Source organism: Colletotrichum graminicola, assembly GCF_000149035.1.
Source record: "Colletotrichum graminicola M1.001 genomic scaffold supercont1.55, whole genome shotgun sequence".
Classification (NCBI taxonomy): Eukaryota; Fungi; Ascomycota; class Sordariomycetes; order Glomerellales; family Glomerellaceae; genus Colletotrichum; species Colletotrichum graminicola.
This window is the reverse complement of record NW_007361059.1, coordinates 8,831-36,489: the sequence shown is the minus strand read 5'-3', so window position 1 is coordinate 36,489 and position 27,659 is coordinate 8,831. Positions and strand designations below refer to the sequence as shown.

The window sequence follows — 27,659 nt, the reverse complement described above, 5'->3', positions numbered from 1 at the left end:
GCAGTAACCCGAGTCGTGCCACGATGACGGCCCAAGACACCAAAGGCGATTGAAGCGACTGCCTCTTGGCGACCTGATAGTTGCGGAACGAGACGAGAATGTGCAGTACCACGTACAGGGGCGAGATCATGGACTGCAGAGAAACATTAGCGCGCATTCCAGTAAGCCATGACTGCCCCACGGGGATCGAATGCATACAGCAAACAAGATGAAACTTTGACTCAAACAATCCCGCTCGCCCGTCTTTGAAGGACGAAATTGAAGAGCTGATAAACAAAGGCCTCCCCCGGACGCAAGGATCATGAGAAACATAGCCACAATGGCAAGGATGGAGAGAGGTTTCGGGGGGGACTTTGTGGAGACGTCGCTTCCTGACATCGACGACTCGGTCACCAGCGACTCGACGACACTGACAGTGTCATCAGCTTTGGATGGAGGAGCCATGGCGGAGAGATGTGATGAGTGTGTGTATTGAGAACATACACATTGATCGCTTGTCGTTTTCCCTCCTGGTTAAAATACTTTCGACAGAGAAGCTTCATATAGCACTTTCGCCTAGACAGCAGGTAAAGTCACGATGGCTGTGAGCACTTGTTCGTGTGGCGGGTGGGCTTCCAACATTCCAATGCGACACACGTCTGGGCATGAAAGATTGGGGGCGGAGGCGCATTTCTGGGGGGTTGACGGGTGAATTTGGAACTCATACAGTCGATCGGACCGCTACATTCCTGACCATGGCTACCGAGACAGGACATGAGCTGGCGGGGAGAGGGGTTGGTGGTTGGCAACAGTTCAGTGCAGTGAACCAATGACCCCGACCATGAATTCCCCTGAATGCGCTGCTCTAACTCAAAACGCTTGTCAACAACGGCATGCGGCCGGTGAGCCATTAGTTGAATGAAGGAATGGCCAAGTTCCTTGGTCCATTGGAACAGGGCATGGTACCCAGGAGTAATTCTCTGGAGTTCAGTCTTACCACGCAGTCTGGACCCCAAGCTTAGAGAAATCAGTAGCCGTCAAAAGAACAGGGGGTATTCGAAAACACGATATGATAGAATATGATAGATTGATAACTCTAAATCACTATATATTTATGGGGGCAGTCTAGTCCACAGGGGCGTTCTGATTGAGGTGCCAATTTATGGCGATGAAAGACAGATTGCCTCGCTGACGAAAACGACCTGGCCCAAGAAAACACCCACGCATCACGGAAGGAAATGGTACAATTTGGTCCAGAATGAAATCATGTACCCCGAACTCGGAGTCAGACTACATCACTTCCCCCAGGCGAGCCTCACGGTCACCCGACCAGTCGTCCCTCTCGTAGAAGCGGAACACAAGGTCGTAATCCTCAAAGTCGTGGACAATACGGTCAATGCGACGGTATCCACGGACAGGATCAACTAGACGTTGAGTGGGACTCGCCGGAGAAATGTGGCCGCCCATGCCATAGGGGTTGGCGCTTTTGCCCCTAGCCTCGAAGAGAGTGACGCTAAAGCGGCCAGGCTTGAAGATGTCGACAACGTGCTCAATGATCTCAGCGGTGGTGCGGCCACTCTGACCCCCAGGAACATTGGTCTCGAAAGAGGCGAACGAGCAGTTGGGCTCAGGGGTCACGTGGACAGTGAAGTAGTGGGCGGCGTTTCTGCCATTCTCGCTGTTGGGGACATCCTCGTCATCCGCAATGGCGGGAATTACGCCATTAGCGGAGAATCCGCATGGACTGAAGAGGTATGCGTCGACACGAGCACCAGGGTACTTGCTGGTAGGGTAGACACTCGATAGGCCACATGCCTCGGAGACGACGGTACCAATGGCATGGCCTTCTGTGGTCAGAGCCTCGGTCATGGCACGGTCGTCTTCATCGAGACCCGAGCAGCAGGTGTTGTCGAGGGTGTCGACATGCTCGCCGCCCGACTTCTCGGGGACCTGTGACATGTCGCCCAAGCTCTGGTGGGCGTTGTCTCGGGCCGCCTGGGTTTGCGGCAAATGGGACTTGTCGGTGGCAACCGCACTCGCGTGCGACAAGTAGAATTGCTTCGCATTCTCAGGGTCGAGATCGGTCATGAGAATCTCAAGAGTCTCGTCGCAGCGCTCCTCGACGCCGCTGCTGAAGCTGGCCACGCTGCCCGTGGGGATCTTGCAGGCGGACCCCAGGACCGACTCCTTCTCGTCGGGAGTTCGAGGGGGTGTCAACGTCTTGTTTGGCGTAGTGATGTAGAGGTACCAATGGTCACCGTTCATCTTGCCAACCATGTAGGCGCTGCCGCTCTCAAAAAGACCATCCAAGTACTCGACCTCAGACCGCCAGCTGCGATGAGGGCCCTGCTGGCGATCTGGGAACAAGAAGTTCTTGCGACTGTAGAAGACGCGGTAAGGGGTCGCTGCAGCCTTCATATCGGTCGCATCCTCGGCGTTGTGAAACGGAAACCCGGCGTGTTCGGCAGCGATGTGAAGCAGTCGGTGCAAACCCAGGAGCAGGGTGGTGGTTCCGCAAGTCTTGAGGATAAGCTTGTGAGGGAAGACAAACAAGCTGGACTCGGACAAGAGGTAGGCGTCGACAGATTCGGACTCGAGAACGGAGAGAATCTTGCAGTTGACCAGGTCGAGCATAGTAACCCAGGTCTCGGCGGAAACTGCCTTCAGGCCGTTGGGCTGAGCGCCGGCGGGGAGCGAGTCCGGGCCAGGGGCGAACCAAACTTCGAGGAGCTTCTCAGGGCCTAAGGACATGCTTGTTAGCAGCTAAAGGAAGGGCGGGCGAGCTTGCAAAGCTAGTTTGACGAACCTTCAAAGGCATTCGTCGAGTCCAAGTCGGCGGCCACATCGTGATTGATTGTCAGCTGGGGAGTGGCCTCGGCCGGGGAGAGGGGGTAGTCGTTGATGACCAGGGGGGTGACCATGTTTGAGAGGATAGGCTTTCTGGGAGCGACCCGGGGGCTCAAAGGCAGCAAAGGTGGACGAAGATGGCTTGGATGGGTATTCGGGCTAGAAGTCCGCGGGACACTAGCTACCGCTCAAACGAACCTTGCGGTGTTCGTTTGAGAGAGTAGGCCCACAGGAAGGTGGACGTTCGTGGAGGCTGGCGGAGCCAGCAGCAAACGGGATTGTGAGGGGTCTTTTAACGTCTCTCGAAAGGACGTTACGGAGGTCGGGCTTGGAGGGGAATGAAGATAACCCTGGGAACCGGAATTGTGTCTCGACTATTGGGCCTCGCTCTGGCAGACACCGATACCTGTGGTGGAGTATCGGACCTAGCAGACGAGGTTATCTGCGCGATCGAGAAGTGGGAGTTGGTGGGTGGCGTGAGTGAGGTAGACTCGAGGTCAGTCTATCGAAGGGATTCTTGCTGAGTGTATAAGCAGGTGTTATCTGGGCCTGAAAAAGAAGACGGGTTAGCTGGGTGCGCCGATATCATGAGGCAAATTCGCCTTGCCGTTGCTGCGGCGGTTGTTGAATGCAAGTGACGAGATGCGCGCGCGCAACTCAAGGTGCTCGTCAAAGACAAAGAAAGGGCAAGAGAGGAAAGAGCGGATGCCTACTTTGCGGGCTTGGAGAGGAAGCGGAGGAGGTCGATTTGGTTCATAGACGGCCAGGAATGGACAGTGTTCGTGGAGTGAGAGGGTAGCAAGCTGGGCCACCAAGTAGTGGGAAGATCACCGTTGAAGAGTGGTGGTGTAGGCTGGTGTTTTGATCACGAACATGAATCAGACTCAAGGTTTGAATGGGAAGCCTGCGTGTCGCACAGCGGAGGATGAAACCAGGCCGAAAAGGGAGGGTGGAAAGATTCCAATTTTTGAAGCTCGAGGCAAGATTCTGTCGTTGTGGTTGTGGCTGTGGTTACGGTTGGTGAGGTTTGGTTTGGTTTGGCTTGGACGGGGGGGACGATGCTTGGTGGGTACCTATGGAGAAAAAAAAAAAAAAGTTGATTATTTCTGTCAATCGAGCGATTGCCAGCAGCGGCGGTCATGGGATGACCCCCACCTCCCCGGCTCCCCACACAAAATTTCAGCCCAAACATTCTGGAGTTGCAAAGAAGAAAGGTACATGATCCCAGATAGGGCGTCGGTCCGCCCGGTCCCCCTTCCAAGAGAAAGAAAATAGAAGCATGCTATTTCCGCCCCATCTTTGCCGGCTTCTCGCCGAGTTTCTCTGGTACACAAGCGACCAGCTTTGGGCCAAAAGCTTCATTTATGTTTTTGTCCAAGAATTCCATCTTTTCACTAGCCTTGCTGCCCGAAATCTGCTTGTGCGCAACTTCTCCCCGGCACGGTAAGGTTAGTATCCAGCCATTGCTCGGGAGCTAGGTTTCCGTACAGGCTGATTGGGCGCGACCCGCCGCAGGCGGTATGCGTCGCTGAAGAACGAAAACGAAACGTCATTTTTTTCCACCGTGCCATGCCTGGAACCTACAGGAAAGGGAAAATACATTGGTGTAAAACGAGGGGTAAACTGCGGTGCCATGTACTCTCTCTGTCAGCCAAACTCTATAAGCGGTACTGTACTCTGTCAGCCGTCCGAATATAGACGTTCCGTCTGCAACTGTGAAATACAGGGGGGTATGCTATGCTATGCTAGGTACCTATGTATGCTATGCTATGCCAACCACACTCGAGGAGCCACTGGGTCTTAATTGAAAACGCATATAGTGTGTACATCGTACGGTATACGTATGAGCTGTTTCTTGTTATTGTCAACTATTCATGGTGTCTGGTTGCATTCCTTGCTTGTAATGCACCTCCGGCACGTCCTTCCTACATAGAGTACACGTGTAAAAAGCCGTACATGCGGTGAGAGGCAACGCGCTACTACATGTCAATCATGTACCGTCGTCGCAATGATTTGCGGGGCAGTTTGTGTCGACGAAGCCAGGGATTCCGCCCAATCTCGAGTCGCACTCACATGCCTCCCGGTCTCCTTTACATCGAGCACTGGGCCGCACATCGGACGCTGTTGAGGACAGCGGAAACCGGGGGGGGTTGCACAGTGTTCTGAAGCAACATCTGATGCCGGCTACACTGGTTGTTTGCTAAACTGCTGCTACTACCCCGCACTTCAGGACCTATTGTCGCGGTTTCGTCTTCGTTGTGTCGCTGATGGACTCATCTCCTGGCATTGATCGTTGATGCCTTGGGGGCGAACTCAGATGTAGCTGCATTTGGCGCGCCTGCTTGGCCGTCGAGAAGGTAATGTTTGGGCGCACCGTCAACCGCACTCTCGAGTCGGGTCCCTTGCTGCCAAGATCTTTTTCTTTTCTTTTTCTTATTTCTTCTCTATTTCTTTCCCCCCCCCCTCATCTGATCATGATTGGGCTGTTGTTTCAATAGTGACCGTCAAGTTTGTCGTGATGTCGCTGAAAATGCGAGACAGCGAGCAGTCCTGGTATTTCTCGACCAACGTGTCGCCCCTGGCCTCACCCCCGGTTTTAGCCTGACCGATGTCATGTCCACGAACCTGTGTTCCTTGAGGGTACACCGGTCTCCTGCCGGACTCGACTAGCTCGCCAAACTGAGGGTCGATGGGAACGGTGCCGAGGAAAGGCACCCCAAACTCTTGAGCCATGACGGCGCCTCCGCCGGAGCTAAAGATGTTGGTGCATTCGGAGCAATGCGGACAGACGAAGCCGCTCATATTTTCGATAACCCCAAGCACCTTGAGCCCAGTCTTGACGCAAAAGTTGAGCTCCTTCTTGACATCGGCCGTCGCCACCGCCTGAGGTGTCGTAACAACTACCGCGCCGGCCACCTGGCCAGGGCGAGCATCGCGGAGAAGCGTCTCAGCCAGGGAGATGTGCTCGTCGCTTGTGCCCGGTGGCGTGTCAATGAGCAGGTAGTCGGTCTCGTCCCACAAGACGTCGGAGAGGAATTGCCTAACCATGGCCGTCTTCTTGGGCCCACGCCAGACAACGGCGTCGCCTCGCCTGGGTAGCAGGAAACCGAGACTCATGGCATGGAACGAGCCGATACCCTTTTCCTCGACGGCATCGTGGACCGGCACAGGGAGCCAGCCTCCAGGGGCCTGTTTTACTTTCTCGGCCTCAATGGACAGCATGCGGGGAATGGAAGGGCCCGTCAAATCGACATCGAGAACGCCGACCGAATGACCGGCCAGTGATAGGGACAGTGCAAGTTGAGTCGTCACTGACGACTTGCCAACGCCGCCTTTGCCTGACAAGACCTATACATGCAGTCGGTCAGCTCGGTGTCTGTAGCCATGCAAATGGGAAAGGGCGGCGTCATACCAGCACAATGTGCTTGACTTTGGAGAGCGACATCGCAAACGTGCTTCTTGAAACCCGAGAGGCTAAAGCCTAGCCACTGATGCAAGCTTCTAGGCGAGAACTGGAAGGCTAGGACTGACACGTGCCCAGATCTGAGGGATCTTGGAGTCAAGATTGAAGAGCAGGTCGGGTCCGACTCATTTGAAATCGGCGCGGCGATGTTCTCCACTCACTACCAGCGCCTCCGGCGTCCTGAACCTTCGTGGTTGGTAAGCAGTGCAAGGCAAGAAAGGGAACGGAAGAGACGGTGCTTGCTTTGCCTTGTATATGGTGTAAGATGTGGTTAACTATTTCGGAGATATTCTAGAAACATTCCAACCATTATTTCATTTATCTACTTTATCCTGCCTTTATCTTTTCCCACCTACATTTCCATCCCCCCTATCCCCCCTCCTCTTCTTCCTCTTTTAATCAATCTTTCTTATTTTTGCCCTCCTCAACTTGCCCCTCCATCGCATGCCGTCATCGGCGCTGGAGCTACCAGCCAGACCACTAGTTTCCTTATCGCAAGCCTTATCGGGAAGCAAGCCCGGTCAAACCTCGGCTCTGAGCGCTATCTGGGAAAGTTTGGTCTGCAGCGCGAACTGTGACCGCCGAGGCGAATGTCAGACACGCATTGAATTGAAGTCCACCGCAAACGAGCACCTCCTGGCGTGCACGGACACTCTCCGACTCGCCGCCCCGGAATCTGATGCTGATTCTGGCCGCCCCTACGACTTGAGACTCGCTTTGGACTGGGTGGAACAGTCTGATGTCCCATTTGCATTCCCCTGCCTGCTTTTGCTTTTCCATCGTATCTCTTACCCGCGAAGCTTGTTCGACTCTCGAGTTCATTGCCAAATTTGGCGTGTCCACCCATCGAGATAACGCCAATTCTTTCGACATTCTCTCTCTCTCTCTCTCTCTCTCTCCCCGTTGGATTGCCAGTTCCTAATCTTCAACCCACGGGAACGTCTCTGCACCCAATCGCGAGCCGCGCATCGACAACTGGAGACGACAACATGGCCTTTTAGACCCTCGATCCCAACGACCAATACTTTTCTCGACTTGCGGCAATCCGCGGGCTCACTCGACTGGACTACACCAACAACATGGTTCTTAGCTTTCCACAATGGACGATCCATGGGGCTCTCCTTGGGCAACCACCGATACTACAACTGCGCCCTCTACCAGTCCCTCCAAAAACAGACTTGAACCTCCGCCTCCCGCTTTCCTTTCCACTCCCAACAGCTTGACCATACCGTCCAGCCAGTCAGCATGGCTCGACGACGACCCCTATGGCGGCTGGGCCTCTCACGATCCAGGACAAGCTACCAACACATCACCATGGATTTGGGGGAACGAGGCTGCGCCGATCGAGGGGTTGACGCCGAGCTACGAGCCCAGACGAAAAAGCAGTATCCCCAGATGGCCCCGAAGCCAGTCACCTTCGCCAGCACTTGGGTCTCGGATCACTCCCAACATCGTCTCTCCAGGTCAGCCTTCGCCTGATCCATGGGCCCACCATGTGTCGACGTACACAAGAGACGACCCTGAGCCTGTAGCACAACTACCCCAGATCCCCGATGTGCTGCCGCCCGTGCTCGAATCAGCGCAGGTGGGCTTGGGGTTGACCGACTCTACCAACCCCTTCGAACAAGACTTTGTCACGCATGAACCAATCGCCACCCAGTTCGCTGATCCGATGCCCAACTCCACACACGAACATTTAAAGTTTAGCGACACTCCCCTCTCCGACTTTTTCCCTCCCACCACCAAGCATGGCGACGAAGCTGCCCCATCCTCTGCTTCGGCCTTATCTGAGGATGGCGGCGACAACGATGAAGCGACATCTATCGAGGACAATGCCGCCCCCAAAACATCACAACGAAAAGCCTCTGGCAAGGTGCTGGAGCTCGTTGAAATGTACGATGGGATAGCAAAGCGGAGAGCAACCACCCCCGAGCGGATCATACCACGCCGCAGTTCTAGCCGAGAGCCCAAAACAGCCGCTAGCGACATTTCGGATCACGGTAGCGAAGCAGACAAGCAGCCCGAGGCCGACAAGGAGGTACAACCTCGCGGCTCAATATACGTGGATTCAAGAAGCTTGCCTGACGACAGAGACGAATCGATAGGACATATTGATGAAGTGCCCAAGTCGATACGGCCAGATCACGATCCTTTCGACATTGATTTGGGTAAACTCAATTTGCTCCTACCAGGCACATCGGAGGAAGTTTCTGTGCCAAGTCAGGATGTATCAGATCGCATTGTTCACGACAGCTTCACAAGCATACCCGAGCGGAAGATGTGGTACCGGCTATCTCGCAATGAATCACTTCGCAAGCACAATGCGGGCGACGACGACAATTACGTGCGGATCAATTGGACCAACTCTACGTTGCGCCAAGAGACCTTGAAGACTGTCCGCCGGTGGATTGAGGAAGACTCGTTTGGAGGGCGAGCTTTCCGCAGCGGATCGGCGGGGAATACGGGCAGCAAAAACTTTGGCTGGGACGCGACAACGGCGGCATCCCCTGTTGATCTCGACAGAGTTTTCGGCCGCAAACAAAAGCGGCAGCCAGCAGTTCCTCGGCCGACCTCAACGGGTGGTCTCCCCCCTTTATCAACCTTCCCCATGGTTCCTGCATCCACGGGAAACACCCCAATCTCAGCACAAGCAAATGGTAACTGGGAAGGTCTTGCAGCGTTTGGGTGGAGCTCGGGGGCCGGCGACACGAAACAGGTAACGGAGGCAAATGCATCAAGGCCTTCTGCTCCTAGCATACCGATTCCCCTCGCCTTCACTGGGTTTGATAACAAGCCCAAGTCTCACGCGTCGTTGCCGGCGTTTATCAAGCCGATCGCGCCGACACCCCCGACTTTAAAGGCGACGAGTCCTGCGGCGGAGGAGGCCGGGGAGGCCGAGGACGAATGGGGAGACATGGTGTCGCCAACCACGGCTGAAGCGACGGACTCCGCATCCCTTCCAAAGACTAGCTGGGATTCGTTCTCGACCAATCCGCTGCCCGAGGTCGCGAGCATGCCGCCATCCGATAGCTTTACCACCAGTAACCCTGATTCTGATGTACTCCGCACCGGGTTTTACGACGATGGTAATTTCCGGGACAAATCAGGAAGGGGGATTGTTGGCAGTGGCATGAGCCCCACCCCCGCTCCCACACAGGCACAGGCCGGGGTACCAGATGTACCCCAAAGCCAAGACGGCTTTTCAGACATATCCAGGTCGGCGTCGACGGTGAAGCGACTGGCGAGTAAGAACCTGAGCGACCCGCAGACTGCCTCGAGTTCTGGTGAAGCCGGTTTTTCTGCGGAAGGGACAGTTAAGACCGGTCTCACGACGGGCCTCCATACAGGGTCGACTACTCAGCCACTGAATGCACATAGCACCGAGGGCTTTGATATTGTGCACCGGTTTGTGCGTAATTTGCCAGACCTATCGTACATGCTGAGATGATGGTGATGGTCGGCACAGTGTCATGTTTGCATTTGCATTGGACTTGTTTAAACATGGGAAGAGCGATTTCCTTGATATACTCATTATCAGCCATGCGTATAGGGCATTGATGTTCCGGCGTTTACAGAGATATTAGAATCCCCAGGGTGCCACGGCAGGCGATGTGGCAAAGAGAACCTATGTAGCTGTTTCATGTACCACTAATGTAAATATAAGCACATTGGATGTCATCATGTTCCCGTGACGACCGAGCTCCGTGTGTAACCCGTCGACGTGCATGATGCGAAGGTTCCATGTTCCCTTTGTGGGCGGTGCCTACGTAGTACGGCCTGGCTTGCACCGTGCCCATAGCCCGAGTCGTGATGCCGACGTCAATTGCCGCCTCAACTACCATTGCCGTCATTAGTGCCGGGTGCGGGGGAGGGAGGCCCGCTGGGTGGGTGTTTAGGACAGCGTGGTGCTGATTTTGGTATCGAAACGAGCATCCACTGTCCTCCGTTGCACGAAGAAGGGCCACGAGAGGTCCAGTGCCAGGGTTCCGGAGAAAGCTTGATAATGCATGATTAGCACACGTTGCGGGCGTCTCGGTGTGCCATCACGCCTCGGGAGTCCTTGTTCTTATTTTCTCGGAAAATAATATGGGCTTGTACGAAAGAGAATCGGGCCTGGAAGTACAAGAAGGCCCCGCCGCCCCGGTCTTGACATGCCCTAATTGCTTGTTTGTTCGTTTCCGTTCAACGCCCCAAGTTTGGAGAACCTCCCACCTTTACCGTTCCTCGCACGAGCTCAACCTAATTTTTACCCCGCCGGCCTTGCCCGGGAGTAAACCTTGACAATGGCCGTTGTTGGGCTTCTGCTCTCGCCCTGGGCACCGGCCCTCTTGGTGGTGGGCGTCGTCGCGTATTATCTTTACCCATACTTTGTCAAATTCGGTCACCTCCGCGATATACCCGCTCCGTTCCCGGCACAGTTCACCAACCTGTGGCTGTTGTCCGTCGTCAGGCGCGGCACAAGATACAAGACAGTTGACCAAGTTCACCAGAAGCTGGGCCCAGTCGTACGAATCCAGCCCAACCACGTGAGCATCGCCGACGACGAAGCCATCCAGACCATATACGGCCATGGAAACGGCTTCTTGAAAGCGTAAGTCCATCCACGCCGCTGCTTGCCAACACGGCTGGCTTCCTACGGGATCCATAGGCCTTGCGTTTGGGTCGAGCGTATGACCAGCACCTGGACTGATCTCCTATACTAGCGAATTTTACGATGCCTTTGTCTCCATCCGCAGGGGCCTCTTTAACACTCGAGACCGCCACGAGCACACACGCAAGCGCAAGTTGGTCTCGCACACCTTCTCCGTCAAGTCAATCAGCCAATTCGAGCCGTACATGCACGAGAACCTGGTTCTCTTTGTCCAGAAGTGGGACGAGCTCGCCAAGAACAACCCCGCCGGCGCCACCATCGACTGTCTGAAATGGTTCAACTACCTGGCATTTGACATCATTGGCGACCTCGCCTTCGGCGCACCCTTTGGCATGCTCAAGGCCGGCGCTGACATAGCCGAGGTCCGCGAGTCGCCAACAAGCCCACCCATCTATGCGTCCGCTATCGAGATTCTGAACCGCAGAGGCGAGGTCTCGGCGACGTTGGGGATCCTGCCAGAACTGAAGCCCTGGGCAAAGTACCTCCCGGATCCCTTCTTCAGCCAGGGCTTGGAGGCTGTGCAGAACCTTGCCGGCATAGCTATCGCTCGCGTCAAGTCCAGGCTGGATAACCCGCCCGACATCGACCGTCTGGACCTGCTCGCGCGTCTGATGGAGGGACGCGACGACAAGGGAGAGCCACTCGGTAGAGAGGAACTGACGGCGGAGGCGTTGACCCAGTTGATCGCCGGCAGTGACACGACGTCCAACTCGTCGTGCGCGCTGCTGTACCACGTCGCGCGAACCCCCGGTGTGCTCGAGAAGTTGCAAAAGGAGCTCGACGAAGCCATCCCCGCCACCTGCGACGTGCCGACCTATGACATGGTCAAGGACCTGCCCTATCTCGCCATGACCATTAACGAGGCCCTCCGCTACCACTCCACCTCCGGTATTGGTCTCCCGCGTGAGATCCCGCCCGAATCGCCCGGAGTGACGATCCGCGGACACTACTTCCCCCCTGGCACGGTCCTCAGCGTTCCGTCGTACACAATGCATCACTCCAAGGAGATCTGGGGCCCTGATGCGCATGAGTTCCGCCCAGAGCGATGGGAGTCGGTGACGACTAGGCAGAAGAACGCCTTTATCCCCTTCAGCACGGGGCCTAGGGCCTGTGTGGGCAGGAACGTGGCGGAGATGGAGATGAAGTTAATTGTGTCGACATGGGCGAGAAGGTACCGCGTCGAGCTTAGACAGGATTACATGGAAACGAGTGAGGGGTTCCTGAGGAAGCCCCTGAAATTGAATATCAACATTAAGAGGCGGTAAAATGAGCCACCTGTCATATGATGCCTAGTTACAGGACGATGTCTCGTGGCCTTTTGTGTGTAGATATTACGGGAATTGGTTTCAAACCCTCTCAGAAGGTTCCAGCAAACTCCTACTTTCAAGGCTCTTTATCCCAATATCCCATTTGTGTGAAGAATATCCGATTAACGGAATACACCGCTGCTGTCCTTCAGGCTGTCTACTAGGTCGACGTGCACAGCCAGACTTTGAATCAACCTCCGAAGCTGGACTGCCACTTCTTGTACTCTTTCATCAATGAGCGGCGAGGAAAGCTCAGAGTTTGCAAGCGGTGAACCCGAAATCCTTGGGGAGGTTGTGGACATAGGTATTTTCCTTGCCAACAACCCAGAGATGCCGACGTCTTTGTGTTGCAGTCGCTACCAAGCCTATACCCTGGCTGATCATCACCCAAAGGCCTCATGCTATCCAGTAGGCTACACTGTGGTCAATGGGCCGAAGCGAAAGGTTTCAGCTCTCGCACTGCTGGTCGAGATAGACCTTGCAGATGCTCGCCGAACGGCAAAAGCAAGCGTCCGCATGAATCACGGGGATATGCTCCATAACGACAACCAGATACATGGTCATTGAAGGCGCCGCGGGGTATCAGAACTCCCCCTGAAAGTCTCCGTGTGCCCACTCGTTGGAGAACCACGCCAGCGAATCCAAACCCATGGGTTCCATGTTGAAATCGAGGCTGTCAAGGGCACCCTCAAACGCATTATTGACTTCCAGCGAGCCGATCGATGTAGGTTGTGGAGGCACAGGAGCCTGTTCAACCGGCTTCTCAGTCTCGGGTACCTGTATGTCTTCCCACGCGCCGATGCCGAAGGGTCGGTTCGTGAGCTCATCCGCAGCAGGTGCACCGCTGTCGGGATCTTCGACCAACTGCACTTGCTTCGCGCGGCTGAGGCGGACGCGTTTGGCCCCGTTGCCGTTTCTTCCGTCGTTGGGGGGCTCTTCGCTGAGCAATCGGCTCGGCGTGGCCTGTATCGAGAGTCCGTGATCCATGAGCCTTTGTAGATCGGCTTGCTATTGAGTAGTTAGTCACCGGACAGCGCTGGCTACAGCTTGCGCCACTCACGATCGAGACTGCTGCCGTGCCAGAACAGCACCCCTTGGTCACATCAAGGCAAACAGAAGCCTTCTTGCGGAGTATATCCGGCGTGAGTCCGTACTCTTCCGCGTTGAGATGGTAGATATAATACAGCATCCGGATACACTGGTAAGCACAGACGGGCATATCCAGATCTGCGACGGGATAGTGGTCCAGTTGCTTAATGGAGGTAAACATGTTGGACATTTCCATTGCGTGCTCAAAGCATTGCCGTTGGCATCTGGCGATGAAACCAGGCCCCAGCCGCTCCGAGGTGGATCGCGATAGCGAATCGCGGAGCCCAACCAGTCCTATCCTGAAGAGATCGCAATTGCACTGCCGCCACCAGACATGTATCATGATGAAGACACAGAGACGGGGCGAGTATGCCCTCAACCGCAAGCTGTTGTCAGACCAGCGAAAAGATACTGGCAATCGCTCGGCAAAGTCTGCAAGTTCCTTGGCGAACGCTTCTAGTTGTTCCTGGAGTCGCCCAAGGTCTTCGTGAGAGCAGTTGGAGGCTCTCTTGGCGAACTTGAGAATTCTGCCACGCAGCCAGAGGATGCGCACGTGCAGTGCCAAACTGCCAATGTCATCGTTCTCGGACTCATCCGGGCTAGGGATCAGCGGCCGCAAGGAAGGCGGGGCAAGGTCGAACTCGAAGTCTCTCTCGTTACAAGGGAGCGAAATGTGAATGGTCTCGGGGGTCCACAAGGTGAGGTCCCGGTAGCCCCCGGCCATGCCTTGGTCTATCATGAAAAGCGCCCACATGAGTCGACGCCTTGATTCCTGTGCCAAAAAGCAGAGGTCCGGGTTTTCGTAGTTGAGCCGGAGAGCCGTGGCGAATCGCGCCGCAGTAGCGGCCAGCATGAAGGCACTTGAGAAGCGACGGGTCAAGATGCGGTATTTGATGATGAGTGCGAGAGTCTGGACTTTGATGGTTGAAGCGTTCTCTAGACTCTTGAGGATTAGAGATTCGGACTCTTGGATACATTTTTCTCCATAATCTCTTGTTCCCGGACCCAGGTCGGTGAGCACGCTAGTGATGCCGATGAGAGCAAGTAGTAGGGGACGGTCTAAGCCCCCTGCATGATGCCTCTGCATGAGAGAGGCTCGGTGGAGAAACGACAGCATTGGAATGTGATGAACATGACGGAAGAAGTTGTCCAATGCCCGGCTTATGAGAGACTCAAATTGGCGATCAGTGACAGACCTAGGGAAAGTCAGTGGATGTGATGGTGGCAAGTGAGGATGTAAGTAAGCATACAAGTCATGATTGAAGGTACTCGGTGTATTGGAGGTGACGACATCGAGCCCAGCGGCGTCAGAATCATGAACCGCTTCTTCCCGCGACAGCGACCGACGGTTCAGTTGGTCACGGTGGGTGGCCGTAACCGAGGTCGATGAGGTTGGTGATCTTATGATCTGGTCGCCGTGGTCGCCGCGGCCGAGAGGGTTGGTGCCCATTCGCGTCCGCTTAGACGCCCGATAGACGCACTCGATCCCTTGGGCGCGACATCGATCGCAGGCCGGGGTGTGACCGCTACAGCGGGCTTTCCGGGAATGACAACTCTGACATGCTTGGCGAACACGGCGTCTCGGCAGGGGAAATGTAGGGGCGGCGACGAGGCCATTGGCATCAGAAGTAGAATCCTCATACGTGCATGAGAAGCCGAGGCGTTCGCAATTGCTACAGACATCCCGTCGGCCATCGCAGCGAACCTTACGGGCTCGACAGGTGACGCATGTTGTCGCCGAGGACCGCTTGGTCGGTTTCGGGGACACGGACGATGAGGCTCCTGCGGCTGCGGCCGAGGCTGAGGCTGTCACAGTGGTAGCTATAGTGGCGGCGACGGCAAGGTCTGCGTTTATGTTTGTGTCTGAGGAAGAAGTGGTGGTGACAGCGGTGGCGGCGGCGGCTGTCGGCAGTCTGTCGGGTCGGAGATGGCGTCCAAGGTTGTCGTTGTTATTGTTGCCGACATTGCTGTTACCGAACAAATCTGCCATTCTCCCGGATAGCTCAATAGGTGGACGCCCTCGTTAAGTTCTGCTCACCGGGACTCGGCGTGCACAATAGACATGGAAACAGAGGGACGAGGCTCAGAGTCTAGGGCTCATGGATTGCCCATTCCGAAGAGGAATCGGCGTGGGCCTTTGTATGTGTGTGTTGGGAGGCAACCACTTACTTGGTGGACTGGGGAGGATTAGATACGGGTATGCAGGACAAATCCGGGGAACAGTTGCACTGTGCAGCAGTTGACTTGACGCAGAGAGACAGACAGAACGGCGGCAGAGAGGCGGGATACGTTGGGATGTGCGGGAGGAAATAGGGAAGGGGGTGAAAGAGATTGGCTGTGGATGTTGCGCAGTGTCCGAACTGTGCTCATGCGCTCCTATTTCTCGGCCGTCTTTGCAGTTAACTAGCCCCAGCAACCTTTACTTACAGGTCTTGCTTCCAGGCGAGTTCAGCCCGACGTCTGCTGAGCATTAGTGGGGTGAAAGCCCCTGTCGCGCTCAGTGCAGGCAGTTCCGAGAATCTGCGGAATGAGTTTCTGCGGTCCATGGGTACATGCAACTAAAATGGAGAGGGTTCGTATGAGAAGCACGATACACTTTGGTAAGTTCAGCACCGCTAGATCCCGGCTGGCAATGGAGCAGACCTTACAGAGATAAGATTCACTATTGACGACGGCAGGCACCCATTGGCGACTATGTCAATAACGACAGAACCCAAAAAGACCCGTGACGGAGGGGGATCTATTTATCGGAGACTTCTCAAGGACACTTAGGATGACTTACATGCCGGGAAAACAGATAAAGGTATGCTGCCGAGTGATGAAATCATGATTCGCCAAACCAGAATATCTCGTCAAGTTTGATGGAGAGAGAGACACACACACAACAGCTTCATTCATGGAGGAAGATGGATTCTAATACGTTGCTTACCTTGGGACTTCATCCCCCGCCAACGTAGGTATTGCGCCACGGCTATCGGTAGAATCACCGAGCACCGGTGCCGATAGCCGCCTTGGGGCCAATTTGCACGTGTAATTTCAACCATTCATCAACAACTCACCGAAGCCGTAAAACGTCGTTCTAACACTTCGCACGCAATTTTGTTTCCACCAACTATCTTGACTTTACGATGAAAGAAGGTTGTAGAGGGACAAAGTGTGGTGTTGTAACGAGAGCCTTGGGATCTTCGTTTGCGTACTGATAATTCTTTTCTAGGAGAGCATACCCCGACAGCCGACATTCCATTGCAGACAGACTCGGAAACTTCATCCTTGCATCTCAGTTAGGATAGATTTGGAGATTCACGGGACTTTCGATATCGCTTTCAGGCCCGGACTCTTGAGGCCGGCAGAACTTGACGGCGCCATGGCCGTGTCTGTAAGGACATCAAAATACTCTGGATCTGACGTCGCCTTGATCGAGTCGTGATAAAACAATGGTGTCCATGGTCTCGGGAGAAAGAATGGTTTGGTTACAGGCTTCCAGATATCTCGGTATACGTGACCAATCCAGGCAACTGCCAGATCGTAACAGTACCTAAACGTCGGTAATATCCAAGTTGGGGAAACCGATAATGTTCGGATCCGGCTCCCCACACCGACAAACCGGTGAGCGGAAAAAGCATCGGTGAACGAAAGCGGTCAAGGTGCTTTAGACGGCAGTACCTTACTGACCGAGCTCATGGGCGCTCTTATCGGGAGTGAGGTACCCCACCACAACCCCGCGATAGAGAAATTTCCCATTGCGTTCAAAATCATTCGCCGCATCCCCTCCCCATTTGCCTCAAGCATTCGGTCAAAACCACGACAGGACGACTCGTATAGCTCCCTTTCCTTATCGCTTGCCTTGCGACGTGAATTTTCATACACGGAAATCCAAACAACATCTACCACCATGTCGAATGATCCGATGGCCGCCGCCCCTGCGGTCACAAGCCCAACGGCACCTGAACAGCGCAAGCCCATCCACGCCCTCGTCCTCGATACCGGCCCATTGATCAAGAACGACCCTCCCGTCAGCACGCTCCTCGCTCAAGCCGACGAGCTTTATATGCTACCATCCATTGTCGAAGAAATCCGCGACGTCAACACCCGCACCCGAGTCGAGACGACACTGATGCCTTTCGTCAAGATCCGCAACCCCCGCCCTGACAGCATCAAGTTTGTTTCCAACTTTGCGCGCCGCTCCGGTGATCTCGAGGTTCTCAGCAGACCCGATATACACCTTCTTGCTCTGACCTACGAGCTCGACCTCGAGAAAAATGAAGGTGATCAGAGATTGAGGAAAGAGCCCGGCCAGCGTGTCGCCAACGCCAAGCCACCCGGCGGCGAGGCCTCAGAACTGAAGCACGGGGTTGACGCCGAAGTCGAGGTCCAGGAAATGCCTGCTGCCGAGAATACAACGGCTGCAGGGTCGGCCCAACCATCCGCGGCCGTCTCTCAGGAACCGGGTGCGGAAGCAGTACAAATCGAAACCTTGGAGAATGAGACAGCGGAACCGTCATCCTCGAATGCAGCTGCGTCGGCGATCACCCAAGACATGAGCCAGCTTGGGGTGGATGACAAGACTATCTCCGTGCCTGCGCTTTCGAATGTTGCCGATGCCAACGAGGCACAGGGCGAAGGATCAGGCTCTGAGGACGGCTGGATCACGCCGTCCAACGTCAAGAAGCACAAGGAGAAGGATAGCAAGCTGCTCCAGCCGACAGCACCTGCGATCGACATCAAGGTTGGCATTCTTACTTCAGACTACGCCATGCAGAATGTTGCCCTGAGAATCGGGCTGAATCTTCTGTCGCCGTCCATGTCTCGCATCACCCAGCTCAAGACTTGGGTATTGCGATGCCACGGGTGCTTTCAGGTCTGCAAGAAGATGGACAAGCAGTTCTGCCCGAGCTGCGGACAGGCGACCCTGACTCGTACTTCATGCACGACGGAGGAAGACGGCACCTTCAAGATCCATTTGAAGCGCAACTTCCAGTGGAACAAAAGAGGCAACGTCTTCAGTATCCCCAAGCCTGTGGCTGGCACGGCCAGCGGCAAGCTGGACAAGCATGTCGGGGGCAAGAACAATTGGGGTACGAATCTCATTTTTGCAGAGGACCAAAAGGAGTATGAGAAGGCTGTGGGCGAAAAACAACGCGCCCGGCGGAGAGACCTCATGGACGAGGATTACCTTCCTAGCATTCTGACAGGCGATCGACAAAGCGCTAACGGGAGGGTCAAGCTAGGACCCGGTAGAAATATCAACGGGCGCAAGAGGAGATGAAGAGGCGCAGCAGTGATGTTGAAGCTGATGTTCATATGTTCTGCATGATACCACGCACGATAGGCCCGTTCAAAAAAGAAAGGGGGTAAACCCTCAGCGGACCCGGTGGACGGGAAAAGGGATTGTGGGAAGAAGTAAAAAACAAGAATTTTTAGATGCGTCGCTCTGGTTTCAAAGTCACAGAGCCTCTAACCCCCCGTTGAATGCAAGCCTTCCCCCCAACGCCATTTTTGTAAACCTGACTTTTATATCTACAAGTCTTGAGGAGCAATCCGCCACGACTTTGTTGTTCCCCCACTCCCCGCCCTTTGTACCGCTCCAGACCCTAGCCGTTGGGTCCATTCCGAATAAGTCTTCATGTTATCGGACTATGGTTGTGGTGCTGGAGAAAAGGTATCTTGGCCGGGTATCTGGACTTTCTTTTGGGTTGTTGAGTGCGTGTGCGGCCTGCCAGTTTACTCAGACTCTTGGGTTTGAATCAGCATTGCGTCATCCCACAAACAATCCGCAGAAACTCACTTTGCTGGGTAAGCAGAAGGTTAAAGCGACGCTTCAGCGTAACACGCTGGCGCGACCACTTGTCGTCAGGAGAGAAACGCGCAGGGTGAGCGGATTTGGTGACCTTGCCGTCGGCCACCTTCTTCAGAGTGTAGACACGGTTGCCTGCCTCGTCGAGAGTGTACATCAAATGCATCTTGAGAATCGGGGATTGATATCACGTAGGGGGCGTAGGTTGTCGGCGGAAGAAAAAATGTGGTCTTCGTGATCGTTTCCTTGCATTAAGTGCAATGCAAGAACTTTTTTTATTTTTCTTGTTTGCAATCCGGCCAATTGGAATACACGTGACTTTCGGTATGGAGCCAATAAGACCAAGCTCTCGGGTCTTCTTCGGTGTGAAGCACCACATAAGCGTGCAGGTACCTTACCTTAGTAATCGGTGGCTTCAAGCTTGAAACAAGTTTGGTTTCTCTATGGCACTTGAGTGGTTGCAGTACAATCGATCCGTTTTCTGTGGTTAGTTATTGTTCTCTTGGTTTCTCTTCTATATATGAATGAAATACGGCATATCTTCCCTCGCAGCCTCGAATGATACTAGCAGTTTTTTTCACGCCTAAGTGTTGCTCCAGGCTCCCCTGACTGACGCCTGCTCCCCTACTCTCTCTCCAATTTGTTGTCACAAGATGCTGAATTACTTAACCTTGGTCAACAACCGTGAGTTAATCTTGGTACCATTGGCAGTGAACCGAATTTGAACTTGAATACACAATATTTCGCAATTTCCTAGGTTCCTTTCCGGTGAATTTCAAATGGCTGTGGGCTTACTGACGATGTCCCATCCTCTGTTCCTGAAAGGGCTTGATGCTATTTACCTGGGGAAACGAGGGTCCGATCTTCAGTCAATCAATGGCCAGTCTAACCCCTAACTATACATACCAAATTTAGGGTGAACAATGTAATTCTCTTGGTACACGTCAACTGTGTTCATACGAGAGTAGGTACTCCATGACCTTGTCAAAGTCAACGCACTGGTGCGGCGCTGTTTGGTTGACAATGGGTCGAGCGTCAATATCAACCCACATATGAGTAATGATGGAGATGTCGCCACGACAGGTCGCACCCATTCGAAGGACCTCAAGACAATGTTCTACCGCACGGTAAATTATTCAGGGCGTATTCTCCTTTTTACGATCTTTCCTCCCCGAATTGGTGCCGGACTCACGGTTATGCTCTCGGTTAATCGCAAGTTCTTGTTCGGTCGCATTCGGGAAATAATACTCTGGAGACAGGGTCTGATAGCGTCGTTTCTGTATTATGTCCGGTTAGCCATCCCAGATAGCATGCGCGATTAAAGGTCGCACTCACGATGCAGTGAAGCTCATGAAAGGTACTCAGCATTCCAGGGTAGCCGCCGTCAGGTAGCTTAACAGCTTCATGATCCCTACCCCAACGGTGCACCCAATCTTCTGAGACTCTGATATTATTGTCTACAATATGGTTCATGTCAGCTCTAACCAATTAAATCGCACCTCATAACTTGCACTGCAACAAGTCTTTCCATGCTTGTTCTACTTCAAGTCTTGGTTCTCCGGTGTATATGCCATGTGGTGGCCCTTGGATTGGGAAAACTTCGAGGTGCGTTTCTTCACCAATGATGCTCGGCGGAGCTGCATGCTTCAGTCAACCCAGAGAAATCCGAGGGGGAAAAAAGGGAGGTAGGTGCATTTACAGTCAATCAGACTGAAAACACCAGTCACTTGTTTGCTCCAGTACATATAAACGAGAAAGATTGTCGTGTAGACGGTTATCAGCGCAATGTGAAGAGCCCAATATCCGAGCTTGCGCGTTTGTAATGCGTATTGCGCCTGTGCTGTGGCTAATCCAACCTCGACATTATCCAGGCTAGAATCGAAATTCTCATCATAATATACTGGCGAGTATTCTTTGATATTCTTGTCTATTTAGATATCTCTTGAAAGCCGTCCTCTTGAAGGTAGGGAGTCAATAGAGCTGGGCTGGGGCGTCAACTGGGCACAATAATGTCGGAAAGTCTAAACATTGAGGCATGACGGTAACCTCTAGGGAGTTTTGTGTTATTAAATAGTAGGGATTATAATAGTTGCTTAATTAATTCTGTTATGTGTTATGTAACTATAGTGAATTCCTATAGAAATAGGGAAAAACCCCTATTTCTTAGTTAGGAAATCCCTAGCTAATCCTAGTAATATTATTAGTAAAGTTACCCCTAAAAGTAGGGCTAATTTACTACTTATTCCCTAATAATTTACTATAAGGTAACTATATATTTACTAGCTAATTTATATATAATTCTACTATATTTAATATACCCCTTTAGTACTAGTAGTATAATTAATTACTATAAAGCTTATACTAAATATTCTCTATATATAGCCTATTTATTTATTAATTATTCTTTAATATCTTATATATTTTGTTTTTTATTTAGTAGTAAAGCTTTACTTTATTATTAGCTAATTCTTACTATTAATTTACTTTAAGATATATATATTAGTTACTTATGTTTAATTAAGCTATAAATATAGGAAACTATAGTATACTAAGTGCCTTTATTAATCTATTAGCTATTAATATAGTAGACTTCTTATATTTTATAGTAATTTAATTTACTATTACTTCTTAGTATAGCTAGTAATTATAAATATCTATATACTATAGCCTTATTTATAATTAAATAAGCTCTTTAGTAATAAGCTTAATAGTTTAAGTATTATTATAACTAATATAAATAGTTAGTAGCTATTTAGTAGCTACTTACTTATTAAGTAATAATTTAGTTCTTAGTTATATTAATATTTAAATACTTAGTATAGTAATTAATCTATTAGTAAAAAGTGTCTCCTTTATAGTAAATAATAAGGCTAGTAATTTAGCCTTAGTAGTTAATATTATTACTATATTTTATTTATTAGCTTACTAAGAGATAAGCCTTTTAAATAGCTTTAGTATATATACTTATAAGCTATAATAGTCTAGTAAGTTATTTGTAAATAAGGTATCTAAAGTAACCTTTAATATATTATTTCTACTACTTAGCTTTACTTTATATTTAAAGTAAAAGTACTATATTTAATAAAGATATCTAAGTATATAATTTATAGCCTTTTAGTAATCTAGATTTAGATTATAGTTAAAGTAAGTAAGCTAGCTAGCTATAAAAGTAATATCTAGCTAAGTTATTACTACTATATAAAGAATTATTTTTACTTTTTTTTAATATTAGTTAACTTCTTATAATAAGGCTATATATTTACTAGGTAGTAGTTTAGCTTTTACTATAAGTAATAATTTAGTATACTTATTTAGGAGTAGTAGTTTTATTATTTTATTATAGTATACTACTTATAAAAGCTAAAGATAATAGTTACTTTAGTTATAAATTACTTTAAGGCTAAGGAACTATTATAAGGGGCCTCTACTCTTAAAGTAGTATTATTACTAAAGGGCTACTATTTTATTACTTACTTACTTTATTTATATAGTAATAGGCTAATATATAGTTATTAATATAAAAAAGAATATAATATAATCTTTTTTCTAATAGTAATTCTTATTAGGTACTTAGTAAAAGCCTTATATAATAAGCCTTTCTTTAGTATGCTTTTACTATAGTAAAGGAGATTATTAAAGCCTATAAAGTGCTTTTAATAACTAAAAGATCTAGCTAGTAATTTAGTAGCCTAAAGGTATCTTTATAAATACTACCTTATTAATAGAAGTATAAATAAACGTATTTACTATATTATATTAAAGTAGTTTTAAGTTAAAGTAAGTAGCTATTACTATAAGTATTTTAAATAATATACTTACTAATATAGCTATATAAGTATCTTATAGATCTTTTACTTATTAGTTACTATAGATAATAAGTCTTACTTTAAATTTAGTTAATTAATAATATTTATTAAGCTTATAAGTATATACCTAGTAGTAGCTAAGGACTTAATACCCTTTAGCTACTACTTATAGTACTATTACTTAAGATTTTAATATTTTATATTTATAAAGTGCACTTCTTTAGCGTCTTTAAATTACTTTTTATATAAGTAGCTTTTTAACTATTTATAAACTAGTAGAGAGTGTAGTAACTTCTAATATATACCTATTAGCCTATAAGGTCTAGTAACTTCTTTAATACATACTAATAAATTAAGGGTAACGTCTTTATAATTAATATCCTTATTAAGCGTTTTATAGTTAATTAAGTAGCTTTAGGTATACTTTAGCTAAAGGTAGTAATTTTTACTTATTAGTTAACTTTATAATATACTAAACTTTATTATTACTTATAAGCTACTTTATATATAGTCTATAATCTTTTACTACTAAGTAAGCCTTATAAGGAAAGTAGCCTTAAATAAAGTCCTTAGTATAATCTAACTACCTATATATATAGTAAGATAATATCCTTTTATAACGCCTTTAAATAAGGTTACTACTAGCTAGAGATTACCTAATAGGCTAGCTGTAGTTACTTAGGAATTTAATACCTTTTTACGCTTAGTAATATCTTATAAATTAATTATATAAGGATAGGATAAAGTATAAGGGATTACTATCCTTATTACTTTAGAACTATTAGTTCTTAGTAAGTTACTAGCTTATAGGCTATTAGCTATTAATAAATTAATTAATAGGCTATTAGCTATAGATTTAGGTATCTACTTATTAATTATTTTACTATTAGTAATTATTTAGTTATTAGCTATTAAATTAATTAATTTAGAACTATTAGTTCCTATTTTATTACCCCTTATATTAAAATTTATAAAGGCTATAAAAAAGGCGCCTAGTAGTAATAGTAGTAAAGTAAAGTAAAGTATAAACTTTACTTACTTATATAGATATTTTAGTATATTACTTAATTATAAAGTGCCTAGTAAAGTAATATTAGTATACTTAATTACTTTATCTATTACTTTATTAGTTTCTTTATATAAAAAGGATTAATTACTAGCTACTATTAGCTAGTTAATTTAATATTAAATTACTATAAGGTTAGTTTCTTAAAGCTTATTAAGTAATTTATTTATTAATTTGTTAAAGAGTTATTTTATATTAAATATTATATTATATATAGTAAAGACCTTATTCTATACTAAATACTAGATATAATATAAATTACTAAATATATTTTTAATAAGAAATCTAATCTATATACAGGCAGTAAGCTTTTACTAGTAGTTCTATAATAGTTATATATTACTATTAGTATAAACCTTAAGTAGCTATAAGCTTATAAATATAAAAGATCTAGCTTTACTATTAGTAAAGGCTTAGTATACTTATTAAGTATAATAACTACTTAACTAAAAGGCGATAAGGATTTTTACCTCTAAGCTACTAATAGCGGTTAATTATGGAAATATATACCTATAGTTATAATTTTAGGCTATAGGACTTTAGGTAATTTTATATTAATATATATATATTATACCTTAAGTTTAATAACTATAGTAATTTACTTAGTAGCACTATTTTAAGCCGAAGTATTTATTACTAATAGCTTAATAAAGACTTTATAATTAAAAAGCGTATCTATAAGTTACTTAAGGCATAGGATTTCTTAGTTAGCCTTAATAATCTTTAGCGTAATTAAATATTTAGTTTTTAGTATAATAAAGAAGCCTCTTATTATTAATTTAATAGTATTTTAGTAATAGCTATATAGGTAGAAATCCTATATAAGGCCTATTACTTAGTCTAAGATTATTATTCCTAAGTAGTATTTTATATAGCCTTATTTAAGATTATAAAAGTCTAGCGCTAGGTAATTACCTAGCACTATATTTATAATAGATTTATAAGGCTAGTAGTAAATCTACTACTTTATTTTATTAAGACTATATAAATTATAGTCTTATATTATTATAGTGTTAACTTAAGTTAGACGTACTTTATAAGTAGTATTTATAATCCTTTATAAAGCCTTAGCACCTAGGTAGCTAAGACGCTTATACTATATTATTATATTACTATAGAGTAGTTATTACTATATTAATATTATATATTTATTTCTAGCTTATAAGGTTAGTAGTAAATTATTAGCAGAGTGCATAGTAAAGGTACCTTTACTTTCTTAGCTATAGCTATATTACTTATAATATTTAAGTACTTATTAGTTAGCTTATTTTTTAATATAGCCTATAAGGCTATAATCTATACGCCTTAGGTAATTATTACTTAGGCTTATATCTTACTATATACCTTACTAGTATAGCCTTATAAAAGAAATAAGTAATATAGTAAATACGCTATAATATATTACGTTATATATATAAAGCTTTATTAGTAAGCTATTAGCGCCTTTTAAAGTAATCTTTATAGTACTATATCCTTTAATTATAACTTAGGTAGTACTAGCCTAGATATAGTTACTAATTAGAGCTACTACTAATATAATAAACTATAATATATAATTAAATATATAGTTAGTAGTGCCTAAATCTAGTAAGGCTAGATTACCTAGCTTATAGCCTTATAAAGTAATATAAAAAGCTACTTTTATATAGTATTTACTATATAGTTACTATAACTTAGCTTTAATTTATTGTACTTATTTAGTAAGATTAAGATTACTTATAATATACTTATTGATTTATTACTAATATTATATATTTACTTACTAATTATTAGGCTTTTATAATTTATTTATAAAGTAGTAAAGGTATAGTAGATAAAGAGTAAAGTATATAAAGTACTTTACCTTTTTACTTATACTTTATTAATAGTAATACCTCTTATTATTAAATTTACTATTCTTTACTACACTATTAGTATATATTAGGCTATTATTATTATTACCTCTAGTTACGCTAAATACGCTATAGCCTACTTAGCTATAATATAGTAAGTAATTAGTAAGGGCTTTAACCCTCTCTAGTGCTATCTTATATAAAGACTACTAGTTAAAATCGTTCTAATTACCTATTCTTCTACTAGTCGCTATATATAAATCTAGCTAGGCACTAAGTGTGCTACTTTATAATATAGTAATAAGATTATTAAACTAGATTAATAGCCTTTAATAGTTAGGTAAATTAACTTATACTAATTTACTATAGGCTATATTCTATTTATTAAGCTATATAGTAAGATCTTTCTTAGTAGTTAAGGCGTTTTACTAGGCCTTTACTAATACCTTACTATACTTATTATAAATATACTTTATATGTTTTTCCTTAGTTATTCCTACTACTACACTAAGCTCCTTAAGCTATTTAGCTAGTAATTTAGTAGATTTATAACACCTTTCTTAAAGATTAATAAATATAGTAAATTTAACTACGTTAGCTACGTCTTTAATATCCTTTTGCTAAGTAGTATACTTACGTACTTCCTTATAATAGTAGCTTATATAGCTATTTAGATATATAAGGTTATAAGGATTAAGATTATCTAGCGTTACTATATATTTAGTTTTATATATAGTCCTATTAGGTATAAATATAATAGCTTTACTTTACGCTATATATATCTATATATAGGCTTACTAAGATATCTTAGTAATTACTATAGCTATAGTAACTTCCTACTAAGCAGTAAGCTTATCTTTAGTTAAAGCGTATAAATAATATATTATAAGTAGCTTTATTAGTTTCTTTAGATATATATTAAGGATTAATTAGTCTACTACTATAACGTCTAGGTTAATATATTCCTAGAGATTATAGCGCTTTACCTTTACTTAAATAGTATTAAGCTATATAAACTAATTACTATATAATTATAAGATAGTTACCTTATTATTATTATTCTTATTAATTAGTATAATAATATTTAATTAATAGATAGATATATTAGTTATTATAGATATCTATATTAGACTATTAATTATTAAATTATAAGGATTATAATTATTTATTAATTAATTATATAATGTTTTTATATATAACTTTAGTAAAATCCTATAGAAATAAGGAAATCCCCCTATTCCTTAGTTAGGAAATCCTAGGCTAATCCTAGCTATATAATTAGTAGACTTACCCTAAAAGTAGGGCTAATTCACTGCCTATTCCCTAACGATTCGCTATAGGGCAACTGTGCATTCGCTAGTTAATTTACGTGTAATTCCGCTATATTTAACACGTTATTCTTAACCCTTTTTATATTATTCCTAGTATTAGAGACTATATTAGTTACTATTACTAGGGTCCTCTACGTCTAATTAGTAAATTAGCTACTTAAAGACCTAGGATTATTATAGAACTTCCCCTATAAGAAGATGTAATTATAGTACTTTTTATACACCTTTACAGATTAACACACATCTTTAATTAATTAATCCTATCGTAATCCCTATAATTTAATATATTTTATTAATGAATTAACACGATTACACTTCCTATAAATTAACAGTCATCTCTACCTTTTAGCTGGCCTGATCTATTTAATTAATGTTGGTAATATCTGCCCTAATGCTTTCTTGTGCATGCCCGGACCGCGGCCAATTGACACACGCTTCGACAAACTCCGTTATAACCAAGTAGCGGGCCCGCTTTTAAAGTTGTATAGATTTCC

General features: G+C 46.7%; 8 protein-coding genes across 8 annotated transcripts; 3 read left to right on the top strand and 5 right to left on the bottom strand.

Moving 5' to 3' along the window:
- Positions 1-1,269: 1,269 nt before the first annotated feature.
- Positions 1,270-2,900, bottom strand: GLRG_10006 (adenosylmethionine decarboxylase; the record flags this gene model as incomplete). Its single annotated transcript, XM_008100691.1, has 2 exons — positions 1,270-2,720; positions 2,786-2,900. The coding sequence occupies 2 exons, from the start codon at positions 2,898-2,900 to the stop codon at positions 1,270-1,272; spliced, it is 1,566 nt and encodes a 521-aa protein (XP_008098882.1).
- Positions 2,901-5,298: 2,398 nt separating this feature from the next.
- GLRG_10005 (uncharacterized protein) lies at positions 5,299-6,271 on the bottom strand (the record flags this gene model as incomplete). Its single annotated transcript, XM_008100690.1, has 2 exons — positions 5,299-6,174; positions 6,239-6,271. 2 exons carry the CDS (start codon positions 6,269-6,271, stop codon positions 5,299-5,301), a joined length of 909 nt encoding a protein of 302 aa, XP_008098881.1.
- Positions 6,272-7,388: 1,117 nt separating this feature from the next.
- On the top strand, positions 7,389-9,737 carry GLRG_10004 (uncharacterized protein; the record flags this gene model as incomplete). Its single annotated transcript, XM_008100689.1, has 1 exon — positions 7,389-9,737. The coding sequence occupies one exon, from the start codon at positions 7,389-7,391 to the stop codon at positions 9,735-9,737; it is 2,349 nt and encodes a 782-aa protein (XP_008098880.1).
- Positions 9,738-10,572: 835 nt separating this feature from the next.
- Positions 10,573-12,205, top strand: GLRG_10003 (cytochrome P450; the record flags this gene model as incomplete). Its single annotated transcript, XM_008100688.1, has 2 exons — positions 10,573-10,880; positions 10,993-12,205. 2 exons carry the CDS (start codon positions 10,573-10,575, stop codon positions 12,203-12,205), a joined length of 1,521 nt encoding a protein of 506 aa, XP_008098879.1.
- A 624-nt stretch (positions 12,206-12,829) lies between these two features.
- GLRG_10002 (uncharacterized protein) lies at positions 12,830-15,326 on the bottom strand (the record flags this gene model as incomplete). Its single annotated transcript, XM_008100687.1, has 3 exons — positions 12,830-13,255; positions 13,308-14,532; positions 14,587-15,326. The coding sequence occupies 3 exons, from the start codon at positions 15,324-15,326 to the stop codon at positions 12,830-12,832; spliced, it is 2,391 nt and encodes a 796-aa protein (XP_008098878.1).
- Positions 15,327-17,228: 1,902 nt separating this feature from the next.
- Positions 17,229-18,602, top strand: GLRG_10001 (uncharacterized protein; the record flags this gene model as incomplete). The annotated part of the gene is made up of 1 exon (XM_008100686.1): positions 17,229-18,602. One exon carries the CDS (start codon positions 17,229-17,231, stop codon positions 18,600-18,602), a length of 1,374 nt encoding a protein of 457 aa, XP_008098877.1.
- Positions 18,603-19,057: 455 nt separating this feature from the next.
- On the bottom strand, positions 19,058-19,296 carry GLRG_10000 (Nop10p family Nucleolar RNA-binding protein; the record flags this gene model as incomplete). The annotated part of the gene is made up of 2 exons (XM_008100685.1): positions 19,058-19,068; positions 19,122-19,296. The coding sequence occupies 2 exons, from the start codon at positions 19,294-19,296 to the stop codon at positions 19,058-19,060; spliced, it is 186 nt and encodes a 61-aa protein (XP_008098876.1).
- Positions 19,297-20,074: 778 nt separating this feature from the next.
- On the bottom strand, positions 20,075-20,610 carry GLRG_09999 (uncharacterized protein; the record flags this gene model as incomplete). The annotated part of the gene is made up of 3 exons (XM_008100684.1): positions 20,075-20,247; positions 20,323-20,407; positions 20,466-20,610. Coding segments are annotated over 3 exons (403 nt in total), but the record flags the coding sequence as incomplete, so codon positions are not given.
- Between the last annotated feature and the right edge of the window lie 7,049 nt (positions 20,611-27,659).